At 42.0% G+C, this 18,096-nt stretch overlaps 1 protein-coding gene across 1 annotated transcript in view; it reads right to left on the minus strand.

Annotated features, from left to right (window-relative positions):
- The window catches only part of fras1 (Fraser extracellular matrix complex subunit 1), a 224,594-nt gene that overhangs the window by 105,835 nt on the left and 100,663 nt on the right, over positions 1-18,096 (minus strand). Inside the window, exons 15-18 of the mRNA XM_080738878.1 lie at positions 15,512-15,655; positions 10,566-10,706; positions 8,394-8,534; positions 4,973-5,140 (exon numbers count right to left, since the gene is read on the minus strand). Of these exons, the coding sequence (XP_080595004.1) occupies positions 4,973-5,140; positions 8,394-8,534; positions 10,566-10,706; positions 15,512-15,655 (594 nt within the window). The remainder of the gene's footprint in view (positions 1-4,972; positions 5,141-8,393; positions 8,535-10,565; positions 10,707-15,511; positions 15,656-18,096) is intronic.

The following is an 18,096-nucleotide window of genomic DNA, read 5'->3' on the forward strand; positions in this document are numbered from 1 at the left end:
CTGCCAACCTGGGGAGACAACGGACTGAACTCATGCTTCCTTCTATGCACGAGGAGTCCAAGCCGCTTCCTTTCACCTGACAGGAGGGAGTTTCCCTAGTTGGACTTAGCGTGTGGAAGGAACACGTTATTCCAACCAGTTCCTTAACCCTCCATCAGGCACCACGGCTGGCCAGGGGGAGGCAGTATAGAGATCAGGATAACTGCTTTTTTTTGTTAGGGTACCTACCGTAGGAGACATGGGGAGAACATGCAAACTCCACACAGAAAGGCCCTTTCGCCAACCCCGCCTAGGGTGTGGGCACTGATGACGCAGAGGAGAGAACACACCCCCAGCGCCCACAGTGTCCCAGGAATTGAACCCAGGACATGTGTATGTCATAGAGCAGACGACCGTGGTCCGCAGCTAAATGATGGAGAGTTGGTAACCAAATGAACCCTTATAGTTCTTTAAAGTTTTACTATGTAACTTTTTTTATAAAACATATCTTAAAATTGTCCTAACTATTAAATCACTAAAGTTTTAGAACCCCCACTCCGTTCATTTCAGCCCCAAAAGCCTTTTCTTTATATGTTTTCTACTTAGCCGTGACAGGGGCGGGATTTTGCGGCAAAATGACGTCATCTGCATCATCCGTATATGTTGTGTATACGTTGGCCAATCACATTGCAGATCATACACACATGATACACTACCGGCCAATCACGTCTCTTCAGGAAATAGCTTGCTTCAACAGCTTTGTTTACGCTGATCTAGAAGTCTAGCCTGTAACTCCCCAGTCCCCAACGCCGGTCCGCAGAGGGACACAAGAGGAGACACCTCCACGGATGCGTGGCGAGGCGGACGAGCCGGCGAGGCGGACGCGGTGGTCTGAAGGCCTGGTCCGCGGCGAAAAACGGCCGAAAAAAGCAGACGCGACCGCGGTTTGTTATAACGCTACTGACCACTAGTTGAGCAACTTACACAGTATAACTTTAACTCTTTCAGTTTCATTTTACACTCTCAAGAGCGATTCCTTTTTCTCGTTTTTGACAGTTCGTTCATGTGCCTAATTGTTTGTGGAAAGAAGCTTTTTTGCAGTCTGTTGCTAGTAGCTTTGGGACTGCGTAGTCGTTTTCCATGCGGCAACATCTTGAACAGACTGTGGTTGGGATGGTGTAGATCTTTGATGATTCCCTGGGCTTTTTTGACAGCGTTCGTAGTACAAAGCTTGGATTGAGGGGAGATCTCATCCGCTGATGCGTTCGGCTGTCCACAAGACCCTCTGCAGGGCCTTTGGGTTGAGGTCGGTGCAGCTGCCGTACCATTGCGATCCCCCCTGAAGCAACGCCGTCAGCAGATACACTTGTTGTTGTTGTTGGGTGGTTTTAAAGCTCTCACACAGTCTGTCTGTCTGTGTGTCTGTCTGTCTGTCTATTTGTCAGTCAGTCAGGAGTGCTCTTCACTACAGACCGTGGTATTTCCGCCAAGACATCCGATCGCTGCCAGCATTTGTCTTCTCAGTGTGTGTGTGTGTGTGCGAGTGTGTGTGTGCGTGCGTGTGCATGCGTGTCTAAGCATGCATGCATGTATAAAAGGCCTTGTGTGCATGTGGATGTAAATGTATACATTTAAGTCTGCGTGCCCCCCCCCCACCTCCTCCTCCTCACACAAACACACACACACACAATGCTGCTTTGTCCTCCCTCCATTCCAACACTCTCTCAGACAAAACCACCTTAAGACTGAACCCAATGACCTCCACAGTCTTTCAAACACACTACTAATCTCCCCATGCATCTCTACTGCCTTAGGGCCGATACCTACTCCACTTTTAAGGCGCTTTTCCACCGGCAAAGAACGGGGTTTGGGTTTTTTCTCCCGCCTATGGGATGAACCAGAGGTGAGCTTTTCCACCGAGAACCGGAGTTGGTTCCGAACCAAAATCCTTAGTTCCTCTGGTTCAATCAGGTGGAAACCCAAGCCGGTTCGCAAGAACGAACCAAGGTTCCGAGAAAGTTGAACGGCACTGGTTCTTGAACCAAGGTTCTTTTGGTGGAAAAGGCCCCCTTGAGCCGTATTTATTTCAGTTCTTTTCGGGGAGTCACCAAATGTCGGCAGCCGAATTAATGACGGTCCCCCCCCAGTATCAGTATACTAAGGAGGGCTCATCCTGGTTACAGGATAAACCAAGGAGATTGGAAGTGATGAAACAAACAAAAAAGTGGATAAATTGGTTTGCTCTCCTTATTTGATGAAATTGGTTTACTAAAGAGCTGGAGAGGCATGGAGATCGATCCCTGTTACTGAACAAACACTCTATAGCAGTGGTTCTCAACCAGTGGTCCGGGGACCATCAGTGGACCTTGAGGGGGTTCCAGGTGGTCCTCAGTTAAATGATGTTGGTAGAGTTGGTAACCAAATGGACCCTTATAGATCTTTAACTCTTCAGAGTGTAAAATGAAACCAAATGGCGCTTCGGTTCATTGTCGGTCTCTCATTCTCTCTCTCACCCTAAACCCTACAAATGGACTTATTCTTCATGCAACAACACATGACGTTCAGAAAGGATCGCTGATGAAACGTTGCACTTTTCTTGTGGGCTTGTAGACGCTGTGGTTTTTCATGCGGCACCGTAAACGATGGATGATCAGACTCTCTCGCTGCTCTGTGTAAAACACTTTTAATCATCACACAACGCGAGAAACTAATGGCGCAGCTGAGCTCGTTGAGGTAAAGCTTCCAACTTTTGATCACAGCATAATGAGCGCATCGCGTCGACCAGACTTATATCAAAACCACACAGCTTGATTAAAAATAGGCTATAGAATAAAATAAGTTTGAAGTTCAAACTTCAAACAAACTGAACCATGAATTGATCTACAGTAGCAAGAGATTGCATTTCTCAGCCCCTGTGGCCATATAGGCTGGAGAAAGAAATAGAATTCTGGCTTAATATATATTCGAATGCAAAATAGGCTATGGATTCTAGCCTAATAATTATTAATCCACTTATGCAAGGTGAAGCTTTCAATCCCAAATACAATGCTTTAAGTGTTAATATTGGCTCCTTGCACGCACCTGCTTGTAAAAAGGAGCCAAGGGAAATGCAGGGAAATTTGTATTCTCCCGGTACTTTCAGCCACAATTACAAGCTAGTTTGCCGTGACAATTCGGACGCCAAAACTTCTGTCACAAAAAATAATTGGCCGTTTTCACATGGCGTGAAATTCAAAATTGCCGTAAACCAGAAGTTTGGCTCTGAAAACGGGTTTTGCGTCTGAGAGGCTACATCTCATTAAATGGTGGTCCGTGGCTCAAATGCCCAATAAATAACGGGCCTTGTTATGAAAAAAAAATGCAAACCACTGCTCTATAGCAATGATTAAGAATACATATCATAAACAAACTTAATAAATGTGTTTGGTTCAACAAAAGAAAAGATCACTTGCAGCACCTCTAAGCATGCAGTTAGTTGTGGATGTAGTCTATGTATTATCTAATGCAGTCTATTGCCTTGAGTTTCTGTTTGTGTTGCAGTAATGTGATTGCTGAAGGTCAGCGTTGCTTGTCAATAGTCTTACATTGTAATGGATGTTATTCATAGCACAGTGAGCAAAGCCCTTTATATCCATCCTTTATATCATGAGCAGATTGATGATGCCCGTATAGCTGATCGCCAAGAAACTCTGCATAAAAAAAAACCTTTTCAATCGTGTGGAGGCGACGTGTTCTTTGGGTTTACACTGTGAAATCCTCAGGGTTCATTTAACTGGTGAGCAAATCGTCGTTGTCGGGTGGAAACCTTGTATGTCCAAAACCGTTCGTTTTGTATTTATCATTTAAAAAATGTGTTTGTAGATGTGCTATTTTCAATAGTTTTGTGCGACAGCCTTATATGATGAAGCAGGGATTTATTTTACGGGAAAAAAAATAATAATTTGAAACTTGGCGATACGAGGTTTCTGCCCAATAGACAATAAGAATTACTGTACCCACACGTGCTGATATGAACAATAAGGCCATCACGTGCTTAGCACTCTCAATAATAAATTACACTGATCGTCCTCTGTATCGCTACTTCGACCTCATTACATCGGGGCGAAGATACAGAACTCTGAAGTGGCACAAGGTTCGGTTTAGCAGGAGTTTTGTCCCCTCAGCCATCGCTGCACTAAACAAACTACCTCGCCCCCGTCGTTAGGATGTGTACAGTGGGGACCTGATGATCTGTCTTTGTGATATGTTTGTTTTGTGTTATATGTGTTGCTGTTTTTGTTTGAACAGACTTGTGAAGACAAATTTCCCTCCGAGACAATATAGATTAGCAGCCATGCAGTCTTGGAGGATACCGATAACATTACCGATACTGAGAAAAGGAAGGGACCAAGGATTCAGCCCTGCGGAACTCCACAGAGTAAGGGGGGGAAGTTTAAGAGCAAGACAGAAACTTTGTATATCCAAAGCGTTTCAGGAAATGTTCTAATCCAATGTAGTTATGATTCAATCACAAGCTCTTGTTAATGCTTTTCATTGGGAAAATATGTATAAAATCCAAAGACAAAATAGCAGATCTACAAGCTAAAAAACGCAATGCGACAGATTGTGAGCCTGCAGATCGGCTACTAATGTGCGACAAAAGATCAGCACATAAGACACGTTCAAATTACCTTCTCACCCCTAAAACAATCCACCTGAACAATTAAGCAATTACACACACAAACAAAACTCTGTCTCCAGATTATCTTCTTATTGTTCTGCCCGCATTCCTGACGCACACCACACTCACACTCACACATACACGGACGGACGCACACACACGCACGCACGCACGCACGCACGCACGCACGCACACACACACACACACACACACACACACACACACACACACACACACACACACACACACACACACACACACACACACACACACACACACACACACACACACACACACACACACACGGCTCTGCTGCATGCATACTGTACATACCTCTGCATGTGTGTGTTGGATCTGGGAAGGTGTAAGGTCCACAGCCGCCCCCACACACCCCGTGGTGGAGGTGAGACGCCTGGGGCTGCAGGAAATCCTCCAGCTTCACGCAGCTCACACAGTCTGACGACAGAGGACCCACGCACGCACGGCACGATGGGTGGCAGTCTGAGACAGAGAGAGAGAGAAATGTCATTGCTGTCAGGCAGAAACCATACTTTTTGTGTGTTTTTTTGTTTGTGAATTAAACCTCAAATACTTGGAACGCGCCCGAGTCGCATTAGATTTGAACCACTTTAACCATTATTTTATGCTTTAACTATTGAAAAATAGCAGATATACAAGCTCACAGCGCGGCACCGAGTGCCGCGCTGCGAGCTTGTAGATCTGCTATTTTTGAAAAAAAACGTGAAAATGTGTGCAAGTCTTTGAACATCTTTGACCCGATCTTTGACCCGACTTCTAAATCCTTCCTCTAAATCAGCGGTTCTCAAACTTTTTCATGTCAAGGACCCCCAAAATTACATTTATTTGGCCGCAAACCCCCATCTCAAAATGTGTTGTTCCAGGGACCCCCCAGAAGCAGAGATTTGAGTTACAAAAGTTTGCTTTGAAAAATATATATTGAAAAATGTGCACACAAAATATCAGATCTACTAGCTCGTATATCTGCTGAGCTTGTATATCTGCTATTTTTCAATAGTAAAAGCAGTCAATAATTCTAGGCCTAAATGGGTTAATGCTCTACTTGATCATACTACAGCGTTACACAAAATCATCAAAAGTAGCAGATCCACAAGCTCGAAACGCAGCGCCAAGCAACGTGTTCTGAGCTTGCAGATCTGCAACTTTTGCTATTTTTGAATTGGAATCCTGAAAAGAAACATGTGAGGTTTCCACCCGACAGCGACGACATAACACAGTGAAGACAAATCTTCTGACTTGCTGTACGAGTGAGAAATCGTAATAAGCAAAAGTAAACCAACCAAATCAACTCGAGTCAACAATAGGCAACAAGATAAATAATCACATAGAGTGCAAAGAGAATGATGTAAGGCCTCAGAGAACCTATGGATACCAGGTAAACAATGAACCTCCCAAAACGATTTCTGAGGACAAAGGGGGGGAGGAGGAGGAGACGAAGAGGCAGAAATGTGAGCAAAGTTTTCACATTTCTTACTTAAGTAAAAGGGGTGTAACAATATAGTAACTGAATCGAAAAATCGGTTTTAATTTGCAATGATCTACTCGTTTGCAAAAGCAAAATATCATACCGTTTTGGTATCGTACCGTTTTACAGTACAGATAATCGGTATCGAATCGTTTTGCAATGCAAACAATCGATTGTATGGAAACTAAGTATTTGTGCCTTGTATTTAGCAATTTTAAGACTGAAAATTTAAAAGAGGGGTCTAATTACTTTTCGATTCCATATACATCTCTTATTCTATCGATAAATGTGTGTAATCTCTATTCTATGTCAAGGTGCGGGGTTTGTCCATGTGTTGAAATATAATGTCCATTTACATATATTTGCTAGAGAATCACAGTGTTTACATATTTATATCCATAATAATATATTTTCCCTTAAAAAACATGCACTAGTGACACGTTTCACACAGATTTAATACATTTTCAATTGGCCGAAATGTATAAGGGCTGAAGTGGGTAATAATTTGTAACTAGAAAAATATTGTTCCTTCGAAACAATTGTGGGCTCGCTTCAAGCCAGAAAACAATGGCTATAAAAGCACAAAATGTCAAGATCGCAGGCATTGCTCTCTTTGACGTTACTGACGTCAAAGATTGGTCCATTTTGTTCCAAAAATGTGTTGTGCAAAAGTTGACCCGCTGGTGGCGCTATAACAGGCCAATGTGAGAAGGTTGGTATCTGTTCCTTGACCTATTGGGAATGTGCTTGCAAGATTTCACGCACATCCCAGGCTGTGTTCATGATTTGAGGTGTTTTTGGCTTTGGACACTTTATCGCTGCTTGCAGCTATATTTATTATTATTATTTTATAATTTTTTTGTGTGCACTTCATAGGCATGTTAGATAAAGGTCCTTAGATTGCGTGTAGAATGTTTCATGCAAATTGCAAAAAAAATCCTAGAATAAAAACGGGTTTAAGCGTTTTACAAACTGCTCAAAATTATATAGCGCCCCCCTTTGGCCATTTGGGGTAAGATTGGTTTCAGTGATATTTGAACTAACCCTCTACACTATTTTGTCATGAAAATGTGACTTTGCATGTATGTTTTAGAGGCAGAAGAATAATTTGCATAAAAATGCAATATTGTTTGAATTATTTAAAAAAGCATGTTTCAATGTTAAAGAAATCCGATCTGACAGATCTTTAGATATCGGTCCAAAGTTCACGTAAAAAAGGTTTTGTGCACGTGACGCGAAAATTCCAGAATAAAAGCGGGTTTACGCGTTTTACAAACTGCTCAAAATGGCGGAAAATTGAAGGGCGGAGCTTACTTAACAACAACACAGATGTCTTCCGCTTGAGTCAAAGCACGCGTGTAACAAGTTGCATGTCTTCAAACGAAACAAGTCATGACTTATGCCCGTTTGAAGTTTGAATTTTCAGACGCTTCGTATAGCGCCCCCCTTTGGCCAATTGGAATAAAATTGGTTTCAGTGATACTTTGACTAACCCTCCACATCTTTGCCAAATGCCATGAACGTGTAACTTTGCATGTATGATTTAGAGGCCGAAGAATAATTTGCATAAAACCGCAATATTGATAAAATTATTAAAAAATTATATTTCACTTTAAAAAAAATCTGGTTGATCAATCTGACCGTATTGGTCCAAAGTTCATGTGAAAAAAGTTTTGTGCACTTGACGCGAAAATCCCAGGAGGAGATAGATTTTTACTGTTTTTCATATAATTCCGAATTGTGGGAGACCTAAAGGTCAGAGGTCAAAAGTTAGAGGGTAAAAGTTGTTCGGCATGAGGAGACGCATAAGTGTATACAGGTTTCATGGCTGTATGTATAACACAGCATGAGCTATACCTGTTCAAAGATCGCACTTTCGAAGGCTTCCTACAGCGCCACCATTTGGCCGATTGCTGTATAAAGTAATAGCACACGTCGCCACTGTAAGCTGAACACATTGATGTTTTTATTTTCATTTTCTCACTAAGTATGTAGGAGTAGAAAGGAACCGAAAATCCCGTCTACTTACTAGATAAATAAATAAATAAATAATGACAATATCTAAAGTGTGCTCGCCAGGTACTGGCGAGCCCACAATAATAATCAAAATCTACAAAGTAACTAGTAATTTAATAAATGTAATTAGTTAATTTACACCACTGAATGTGAGTGAGTGTTGGTGACTTTTTGAGTGATGATGAATTCTTTATGTCTGTCTCCTGTTGTGGTGGTGGTGGTGGATGTCCTTACTGTGACAGGTGTTGTCCTGGGGGTAGAGGCTCTCCCCGCAGCTGTCCACACACTGTCCCTGGTGCAGGGACAGGCCCTGGGGACACGCGGTGCACTGGGACGCCAGCGGGCCCCAGCAAGACGTGCAGGAGCTGTGGCAGCCTGGGAGCGTAGGAACAGACACACATCCAACACTTCATCACAACTTCTTAGTAAGCGGTAGGGCATTCATCAAATATTCGAATATTCGAATATCAAAGTCACTATTCGACGTTGTTCACCGAAGTCGAATATTCGCTTATTGTTATTTTTGTATTGTTTTCTATTTAAAAAATATATAGTTTATAAAACTTGGCGAGATAGGAAGTCATAAGAATGAGTTGTCAATGCCCCTGGTGGATGAATTTGTTAATGCTCTATACCAGAGGTTCTCAAACCTTTTTAGGCCGCGACCCCCAAAATACCGGTAAACTTATTTGAACTGGGGACCCCCACCCTTAACTCATTCTGGGCGATCCCCGTAGAAACCGTAGATTTCCCGCTGTACCGCGGTGCCATGCCCGTCGATCCCGGAAGTTTAATTAGCTTTAATCATTATGAAAGGATTAAAAATGTTATCGCAGATTTTCGCTGATTCTGGCTCTTTAGGCCCGCCCCCCTAACTGTATCCGGTCATTTCCGGTCTGGACCGGATCTAGCTTTCCGTATCCGGTCTGAGCCTGGGCCATAGTCCCGCCTCCGTTGGTTTACAGTGTAACAGAAGAGAAAGCTACTCGGCGATGGAACACTCATTTTTCAATCGGATTTTTGCGTTTGGAAACTTTGATCCAGTCTCTACACGCCTGGATTATGATCCCCGCACATATCGTGCGTTTTGTGCGCGAACGTGTCCACTTGTTACCATAGCGCACAGTTGGCTTTTTTGAATGTTTTTTCATGTAAACACTGGCGGATAAGCAGGGATACAGCGTGGCAACGGATATGTCTATTTCAATGGGGGTTTTTTTATTCGAAAGCTTGTCACCGAGTCTACAGTCTACTAGATGAGTCGCGCACAGATTGTGCACGATGCGTGCGCGTGCCCACGTTAAAAGGTAAGGACAATTTGGCAGCTGCTTACTACAGCTATGTTTAAAATGGCAGCAAAATTGTTAATGTGACTCGGTTCTGCAGATACATATTGTGAAAATAGCAGATCTACATGCTCACAACGCCTCGCAACGCAAGGCGTTGTGAGCATGTAGATCGGCTATTTTCACAATGTTCGCCTCTTGCTTGCTTAATATTTGTCAGTTTGGCCAGTCCTGTCCAATATTCGACTATTCGAATACTTTGAGGTCGAATAATTCGAATACTAAAAATCACTATTCCTGAATGCCCTAGTACACACACACATCCAACACTTCATCACAACTTCTTAGTTAGCGGGCATTATGGGATTTAGATTTTTAGTTTCTTAGTGTGGGCAGTGATGCTAAAAGGGCACTTCACTTGTCTGCTGTTGGCCAGAAGGAACCCCTTCCTACCAATTAAGTTATTCACATTGGGTTAGAGAGGTTATGCAGTTTATTCAACTGGAGAGAATTAGGGATTCCCTTAAGGGATCCATTTCAGAATGTTGTACAGCCTGGCTATTCTTCAACCCTGGATATTATATTTATACTATGTGTATTTTCTTTTTGTCCCGTTTTTCATATTTTTTTTGTTAAACCAATGAAATAAAATACCTAGGACACTTCACTTTAAAACACTTCTAGTGTCATGTTAACGTCTACTCCGTTTTTAATATTTCTCGGATATTTGATATTAATTAGATCAGACTCTCCTACTGTACGTAAGCCCATTCAACTTCAATCTCTGTTTTAACCATGTTAGACTCGTTGAAAATACATCGCATGCATTCTTTTATGTTATTATTATTATTCATAATGTGTAACCAGGACATCCGTTTTTCTTTTCTTTTTTTATTCAAATACAATTCAATTCAGTTTTTGACTAATTTGACAAATAAATAAACATCATATTTATTGTCATTTCAGTTGTTCTCCAGTGCAAACAAAATAGAATATACACATAACGCTCTGATCCACTCTTTTGGAATTGCTTGAATTTAAATGGAATTAAGCAAATTGAATTTAACTGAAATAAACTGAACATAATAGCTATTTTGTAGTCCAGTTGTAGTACTGTTACCTCTGCATCTGCTGTAGCTGTCCAGGTAATGCTGCTCAGGACACTGAGAAATACATTTCCCATGATGCAGTGCGGTCCCGGGTGGGCAGCTCATGCACTTGGGGTTGTCAGGGTGACAGGTGGCACAGGAGGAATCGCAAGCTGTAAAAAAACACCATTTTGTAAAACAATTAATAACTAAAATACTCTGTTAGAAACATGAAAGAATGGCATTATAAGAATGGTGAATGACAAGTAGAATGGTGTAGATCAAGGGTCAACAGGGGGTCCGGAGCCCCTCGGGGGTCCTCGGAGTTACTATAAGGGGTCCTTCAAATCTTTGGGTGATAGAAACTTAATTTCTTCTTTTTGCTATTAATCGGCTATTTTTCGGCAGTGAAAGGGTGAAAGGTTCAAGTTGACGGCTCAAGCGGTAAAAATAAATATCTGAAAACACAAGTTGACATGAAACCAAAATACACTGATAATTGTATTGAAACTATGGAATATCTGAAAAGGTTGTGTGGGCTTCATCTCTCTTTCAACTAAGGGGTCCTTGGCCTGAAAACGTTGAAGACCCCTGGTGTAGATAGAATGTGTGTACAATATTACATCTGACAAAAAGTCTTCTACTATGAGTCAGTGATTCAAGCCCCTTGCGGTTATACAATACCCCCATAATGCACCTATTCTCAGAGTAATAAGCGCAGCGCTTGGAGGTCAGAGCTGAGTGATGACATATTGATGATATAAGACATCTACAGTATGGGCATAAAAGGGACACAGTCAAGGAGACATACAGACAGACAGCCAGACAGATATTGAGATGTCTATGTTCATAAAAGGGACTCAAACAGACAGACAGACAGACAGGACAACCAACCACCCACTCAGTACATCCTCTGCAATACAGACGACAAGTTTGAAGTCGACACACACACACGCGCGCGTGGCCGCTCGCACACAAGCACACGCACGTTATACACTTATTACACACACACACACGCTACAGAACAGGGCTCATGTGGTCTGTGTCTATATATTGTACCGGCGAACCGCAGCTACAAGTGAAGTTGAAACGCTGAGCGCGTTTCAACAAGCCTGAGTGGCAACCAAACACCGTATTAAAGTCTTCTAGCAGCCGCGCCGGAGGGGAGGAAAAACAAAAAAACAGACACTGATCCAAAGCATTAATCCCTAAGAAGGCTTAGCGACGGGCCGGCGGGGGGGAAACTTTTGACATTTAAAGTAAAAGGGCAAAGAGCAACACTGACAGGCTGATACGCATTTAACCTTTTTCAACAAAAAGGTTTTGACATTTTCTAGAACGGATGGCCGTCAGCAACGATGCGTACATCACTGGATGCTTGAAGTCTTTCCACCATATAGGGGAAGGATTGACACACACACACACACACACTCACACACACACACACACACGCACAAACACCTTTGTATTTCTATACTTGTGAGGAGGACATAAACATTTTAGGGTGGCAATTTTCTACCATTGACATTTTTTACCTTTTTTTCTGTGACATTTGTACCTCAACCCTGAAGCCTGAAATACTGTAATAATAATAATAATTAAAGCTGCAAGCAGCGATGACCGGGCCCTCGCAGCTCTACCCACGTCACAAGGCCAGCAGCCAATCAGAAACCAAACAGGAAGTCAGCCATTTCGACTAATTAGTGGCGTTTTGGCGCATTTTTGGCCGTTATCACGGGTCGCACTTTAACGATAGTTTTTTGAGAAAAAAAAGTTTTTTGAGAAAAAAAAAGTTTTTTGAGAAAAAAGTTTTTGAGAAAAAAAAAATTTTGAGAAAAAAAAAAGTTTTTGAGAAAAAAAAGTTTTTTGAGAAAAAAAAGTTTTTTGAGAAAAAAAAATTGAGAAAAAAAATTTTGAGAAATTTTTTTTTTTGAGAAAATAAAATTTTGAGAAAAAAAAATGTTGAGAAAAAAACATTTTGAGAAAAAAATTTTTTGAGAAAAAAAATTTTTTTGAGAAAAAGAAATTGAGAAAAAAAATTAAAAAAAAAATTTGAGAAAAAAAAAATTTTGAGAAAAAAAAAATTTTTGAGAAAAAATTTTTTTTGAGAAAAAAAAATGTTTTGAGAAAAAAAATAATTATGACACCAGCCACGAGTCTGTACGACAAACGGTTCATGAGTTATAGAGGCACTTCCTGTTTGGTGAAGGGCACTTCCTGTTTGGCGAAGGAAGCGTCAATTAAGGTTAAGGACTCTTAATCAAGTCATATGATACCACCCACAACTCTGTACGATAAACGGTTGATGAGTAACAGCCAAAAAAAGGAACAATCAAGTAAGGACCAATCAGAAGAGGGGGCACTTCCTGTTTGGTGAAGGAAGTTTGACCCTTCGCCACGGGCACGCCATTTTACGAAAACTCACGATTCGCACAACTTTCATGCCGAGCGAACTTGAAGTTGATCCGATTAACCCCCTAGGAGGAGTTCGTTAAAGTGCGTCACGTGAAAACGGCCAAAAATACACCAAAACGCCACTAATTAGTCAAAATGGCTGACTTCCTGTTTGGTTTCGGACGTGGCGCCGAGAGACTTTTTTGTGAGTCCGGACACGATACAGATGTGTACCGATTTTCGTACTTGTGGGTGAAACCGTATGGTGGGGCTTGAGGCACGAAGTTTTGTAGGGGGCGCTATTGAGCCATTAGGCCACGCCCCCTTTTGTTTTTTTTTTAAATACGAAAATTTTCGCCACTTGTGATGTGTGTGCAAAGTTGCGCAACTTTTGGAGTACGTTTTGCGGCTCAAAAACGCGATTCTTTACGGGGAAGAATAATAAGAATAATCTTTGCAATTACAATAGGGTCCTCACACACTGTGTGTGCTCGGGCCCTAATAATACACCTTATTTGTATAGCACCTATAATATATATCTTGACATGAAATGCAGCTCAGACTCTTTACAGAAAAAGTACAAATAATTTAACAATAAGGCAAAAAAAAGCAAGAGCATAAAACAACATTAAAATAATAGCAAACTAGAAGCAGTGCTCTTCCGAGCACAGGTATCTGCCAGGTCAGGTAGGTTATTGTGGCCAATCTTAGCCAATCAGGATGGAATATGAAAAATCGGAAAGACCCGTTTTGTTCAATGACTATAGAGATACTATGTAACGATTTGCATGATTTTTGAACAAAATCTGTAGGAGTACTGTCTCACACCGTTTGCAAGCTTCTATATTTGTTAACAGACAACAGTGAGAATATTTGGCCCCCACAAGTACACAAATACAAGTACGTACACACACACACACACACACACACACACACACACACACACACACACACACACACACACACACACACACACACACACACACACACACACACACACACACACACACACACACACACACACACACACACATGAACAAGAGCCCAAAGATTCCCTGATAACTTCACCGCTGCCTCCAGGGGTTTGTTTTTCTCTCCACCCACACACAAATGCACTGACGTACACACGCACGCACACACACGCACGCACAAGCACACGCGCGCGCACTCACACACACAAACGCACACGCACACGCACACGCACGCACACACACACACACACACACACACACACACACACACACACACACACACACACACACACACACACACACACACACACACACACACATATTTCCATTATTAAAAATAGAAACACTGCATATTCATAAGGGCCATTATTCAAAGAGCTGTGGAATACTCATTAAGCCAAGTTCAACTATAATCATTGTATTATTTATTTTTCCCTTCAAGTTGTTTGTTTATAGATCTGCTATTTCCAGGTCGCAACGCAGTCTTGCGAGTACGTTTAAGTGGAGCTTAAGGGTATTTTCTTCTCGACAAACAAGCCTTAACAAATCTTCACCTCCAGTTCACAGCTAATAATAAACGTATTAATAGCTAGTGTGCGTGTATGTGCTTGTATGTACTTGTGCCCGTGTGTGTGCACACAACGTGTGTGTGCACGCAGCACGTGTGTGTTTAAATGCAGGGGTTTTCACTCCTCCGCAAGCAGTAATACAACCAAAGCGTTTGGAACACGTGGTTTGAGTTTCCTTATTAAGTCAAACAACACTGTCCCATTAGTGCTTGTCACAGGCCATTACAGTGGGCTACGGGCCAAGTAACACTAGGACTAAATGTCATTAACACATCATTTATTTAGCTGACGACGCTCCCTTATCCACAGAGACTTCATGATGAGAGAGTCAGTATGGCGTCTCTCTGAAGGACACTGTGACACCAGGACACATGGCTGTTAAATGAGAACATCTGATCATCTGTCAGTGAGCGCTCTCTGTCACCATATGTCACCACTAATATAGTGACGGCCCTTTGCCATGGACTCTTTCATGTCAAGCATCCCCAAATTAATGTCATTTTGTGCTGATGGATATCATCACTTTTCTAGGGAGACCAGCTGTGATTGGCCAGCAGTCGCTCTGATTGACAGTGGCGTTTTTGGAACAATGCCTAAACCTTAACCCTAACCTCATTAAAACTATGACTAAACATAGCCTTAAAGGTAGGGTAAGTGATTTCATTCAATTCAAATAATAACAAAATGGGTCTATGTTCTGATAGCACTAGTTACGAGAGTGTTTGGTCCTTAACTACTGTGAGGAGAAGAAGCAACTATGCCTGCCAGGATAGCCAATCAGACTCTGATAAGGCGGGACTAACGCTAGAACAGTGGTTCTCAAATTAAATTCCAGGGACTCTGTGGGTTCCTTTATGGGGGTCTAAATTGACTCACAAGTCTGTAACTCTGACACAGTGTACAAATGGAACCAAATGGACCCTAACGGGTCCATTTGGTTCCATTTGTACACTGTCAGAGTTAAGGGGAGATCTTGACATTTTAAAGTTTGAGAAACACTGCCCTAGAACGTCGGTGGAATCCCATAATAAAGGTGTAACTCACGGTAGCAGACGTCGTCCTGGTTATAGAAGCCTTCTCCACAGTGTGGGACACAGAGGCCGTCCTTCAACAGGTCCGCTGGGTCGGAACACGACTCACACTCCTGCTGGCCAGGCCCGTGACACGCTGCACACGACTGGTGACAACCTGGTGGAACAAACACAACCTGTGACACGCTGCACACGACTGGTGACAACCTGGTGGGACAAACACAACCAACCTGTGACACGCTGCACACGACTGGTGACAACCTGGAGGGACAAACACAACCAACCTGTGACACGCTGCACACCACTGGTGACAACCTGGTGGTCATAGGACGTGCAGAGAATGTTAGAGAGGCAGGGGCTGAAATTTCTAAAAGGGCCTTTTGGTGGAAATATCAAAAATAGCAGATCTCCAAGCTCACAACACGTCGTGCTGCGACGCGCTGTAAGCTTGGAGGTCGGCTATTTTCGCTGCTTGATCCCACACTTAATAAGCATAATCAAGTCAATACTGGAGATGTGGCATACCGCATGGATTTCTACACAGAGAGAGCGATTATTTCAACATAAGATGCTGCATTCAGTTCAGGAGAGTTTGGACAAGGCAATTAATTCTCTTGAATGCTGCCTTCAAGTATGGCATGGAAAGAGGGGCATTTGCATTTCTTTCACCATAGTAAAAACTGCATTCATGGTCTGGAGAGGGCACTTTTTACAGACGGATAAAAGGACAGGGGGACTCAAGCCCCCTTTGATGTCTATGTGTGCACGTGCCTGCTGGTGGGACAAACAACCTGTGACAATCTGCACACGACTAGGGCTGTCACGCATGACATTTTACATGGACGATTTCATTGTCACTCAAATAATTGCGTTTGACGATTGAATTGTGTTTTTGTCGTTGACAATTACATGGCTTGTAGGCTTTGAAGTTGCACATAGCAGATATGAGAAATGGCATAAATATACAAAGAAATGACTGACATACGGTATTTGACAACTTTATACGTAAAAAAGAACATTACTGGTAATAGTGGAAATCGGCAAGCTCAATTTCCACTATTTTTGAAAATGTTTGAAAATCGATGAACAATTTTCAACATGAAAACGATTATGACAATTATGACAAAATAATTGTGATTATGTCAAATAGTGTTGGTGTGTTGGCAAAGACTTGGTGACAGCCTGGCAGAACTAAAACCAAGGGGTCATCAATATGTCCGTAAACGGACAAATGTGTCTGGAAAATTAAGACTGTGTCATTTCTTGTTTTTAAATCTACATTAGATCCAGATCCACAGATCCAGTCCGGATCTTCTCTCTCTCTGTCTGGAGAGGACATACAGTAAAATTTGCTGATTATAGCTTTAACTCTCAAAGTGTAAAAGTGTACCTTAAGGGTGCCCACACACACACATGCACACACACGCGTATGCACTCACGCACTGATCCGTGTCGGTAGTGAATTGAATAATAATCTGTGTCATGATCTTTTCTGTGCCCTCAGCAAATCAAAACTCTTCGCTGTGTGAACCAGCAGGATGGAGGAAGATTACAAGAACTCACACACAGCCTCGCCGCTGGCGGGAGAAAGGATGGAATATCCTCACTGTCCAGCACATACCTGCTCATTTCATCTTTCTTTTTACTAACGAACCAACCAACTGACTCACTTTCTATTTCAGCTTTACAAAAGTCGTGAAGAAGGTTGATCTACAAGGCAACACCGCATTGATATTTTTGTAAATGTGGTTCAGTCTGTCTGTGGGTTTTATAAAAGTGAAAAAGAGCTTGATTACAAAAACTACATCAGATCCATTGGGACACAGATTATTTTTCTCCATATCCTGTAAAGTAATGGTTGTGGACATACTGTACAAGGTTGCCAAGCGACAGCGAGGATATATCCATTTCTCAGTCATTTCTCATCTCTATCTCTCTCTCTTAGGCCTTAGTAAATACCAGTGATTCTCAACCAGTGGTCCTTGAGGAGGTTTCAGGTGGTCCCCAGCTACAGTAAATGATGGAGAGTTGATAACCAATTGGACCCTTATACTGTAGATCTATAGCTTAAAATTTGTTTCATGTTACACTCTCAAGAGTTAAATTATTGTTAAACATCTGCATTAATTAATTTACAAGAGGTCTACACCATTAGAGCATTTAGAATAAGTGTTATTTTGATCAACGTTTGAGTGTTATCTCTCCTATGGTACCAACATCAATACAGCATGGGATTGTGGACAAAATCTCATCCAACAAAAATAACAAAATATTCTACGTTTTGGGTCATAAATGGTGGCTCAAATGCAGAATAAATAAAGGACCTTGATATGAAAAGGGTTGAAAACCACTGGTCTACTGTATACTATGAGAGGCCAAACCACTGGTCTACTGTATACTATGAGAGGCCAATAAACCACTGGTCTACTGTATACTATGAGAGGCCAATAAACCACTGGTCTACTGTATACTATGAGAGGCCAATAAACCACTGGTCTACTGTATACTATGAGAGGCCAATGTTTCCCACAGTGGAACAACAAGTGACCCAGCTCCCATAGTTTCCATGGAAACCAATCAGCTTGGCTCGGATGAAGG

Source organism: Nannobrachium achirus, assembly GCF_963921795.1.
Source record: "Nannobrachium achirus genome assembly, chromosome: 12".
Lineage (NCBI taxonomy): Eukaryota > Metazoa > Chordata > Actinopteri > Myctophiformes > Myctophidae > Nannobrachium > Nannobrachium achirus.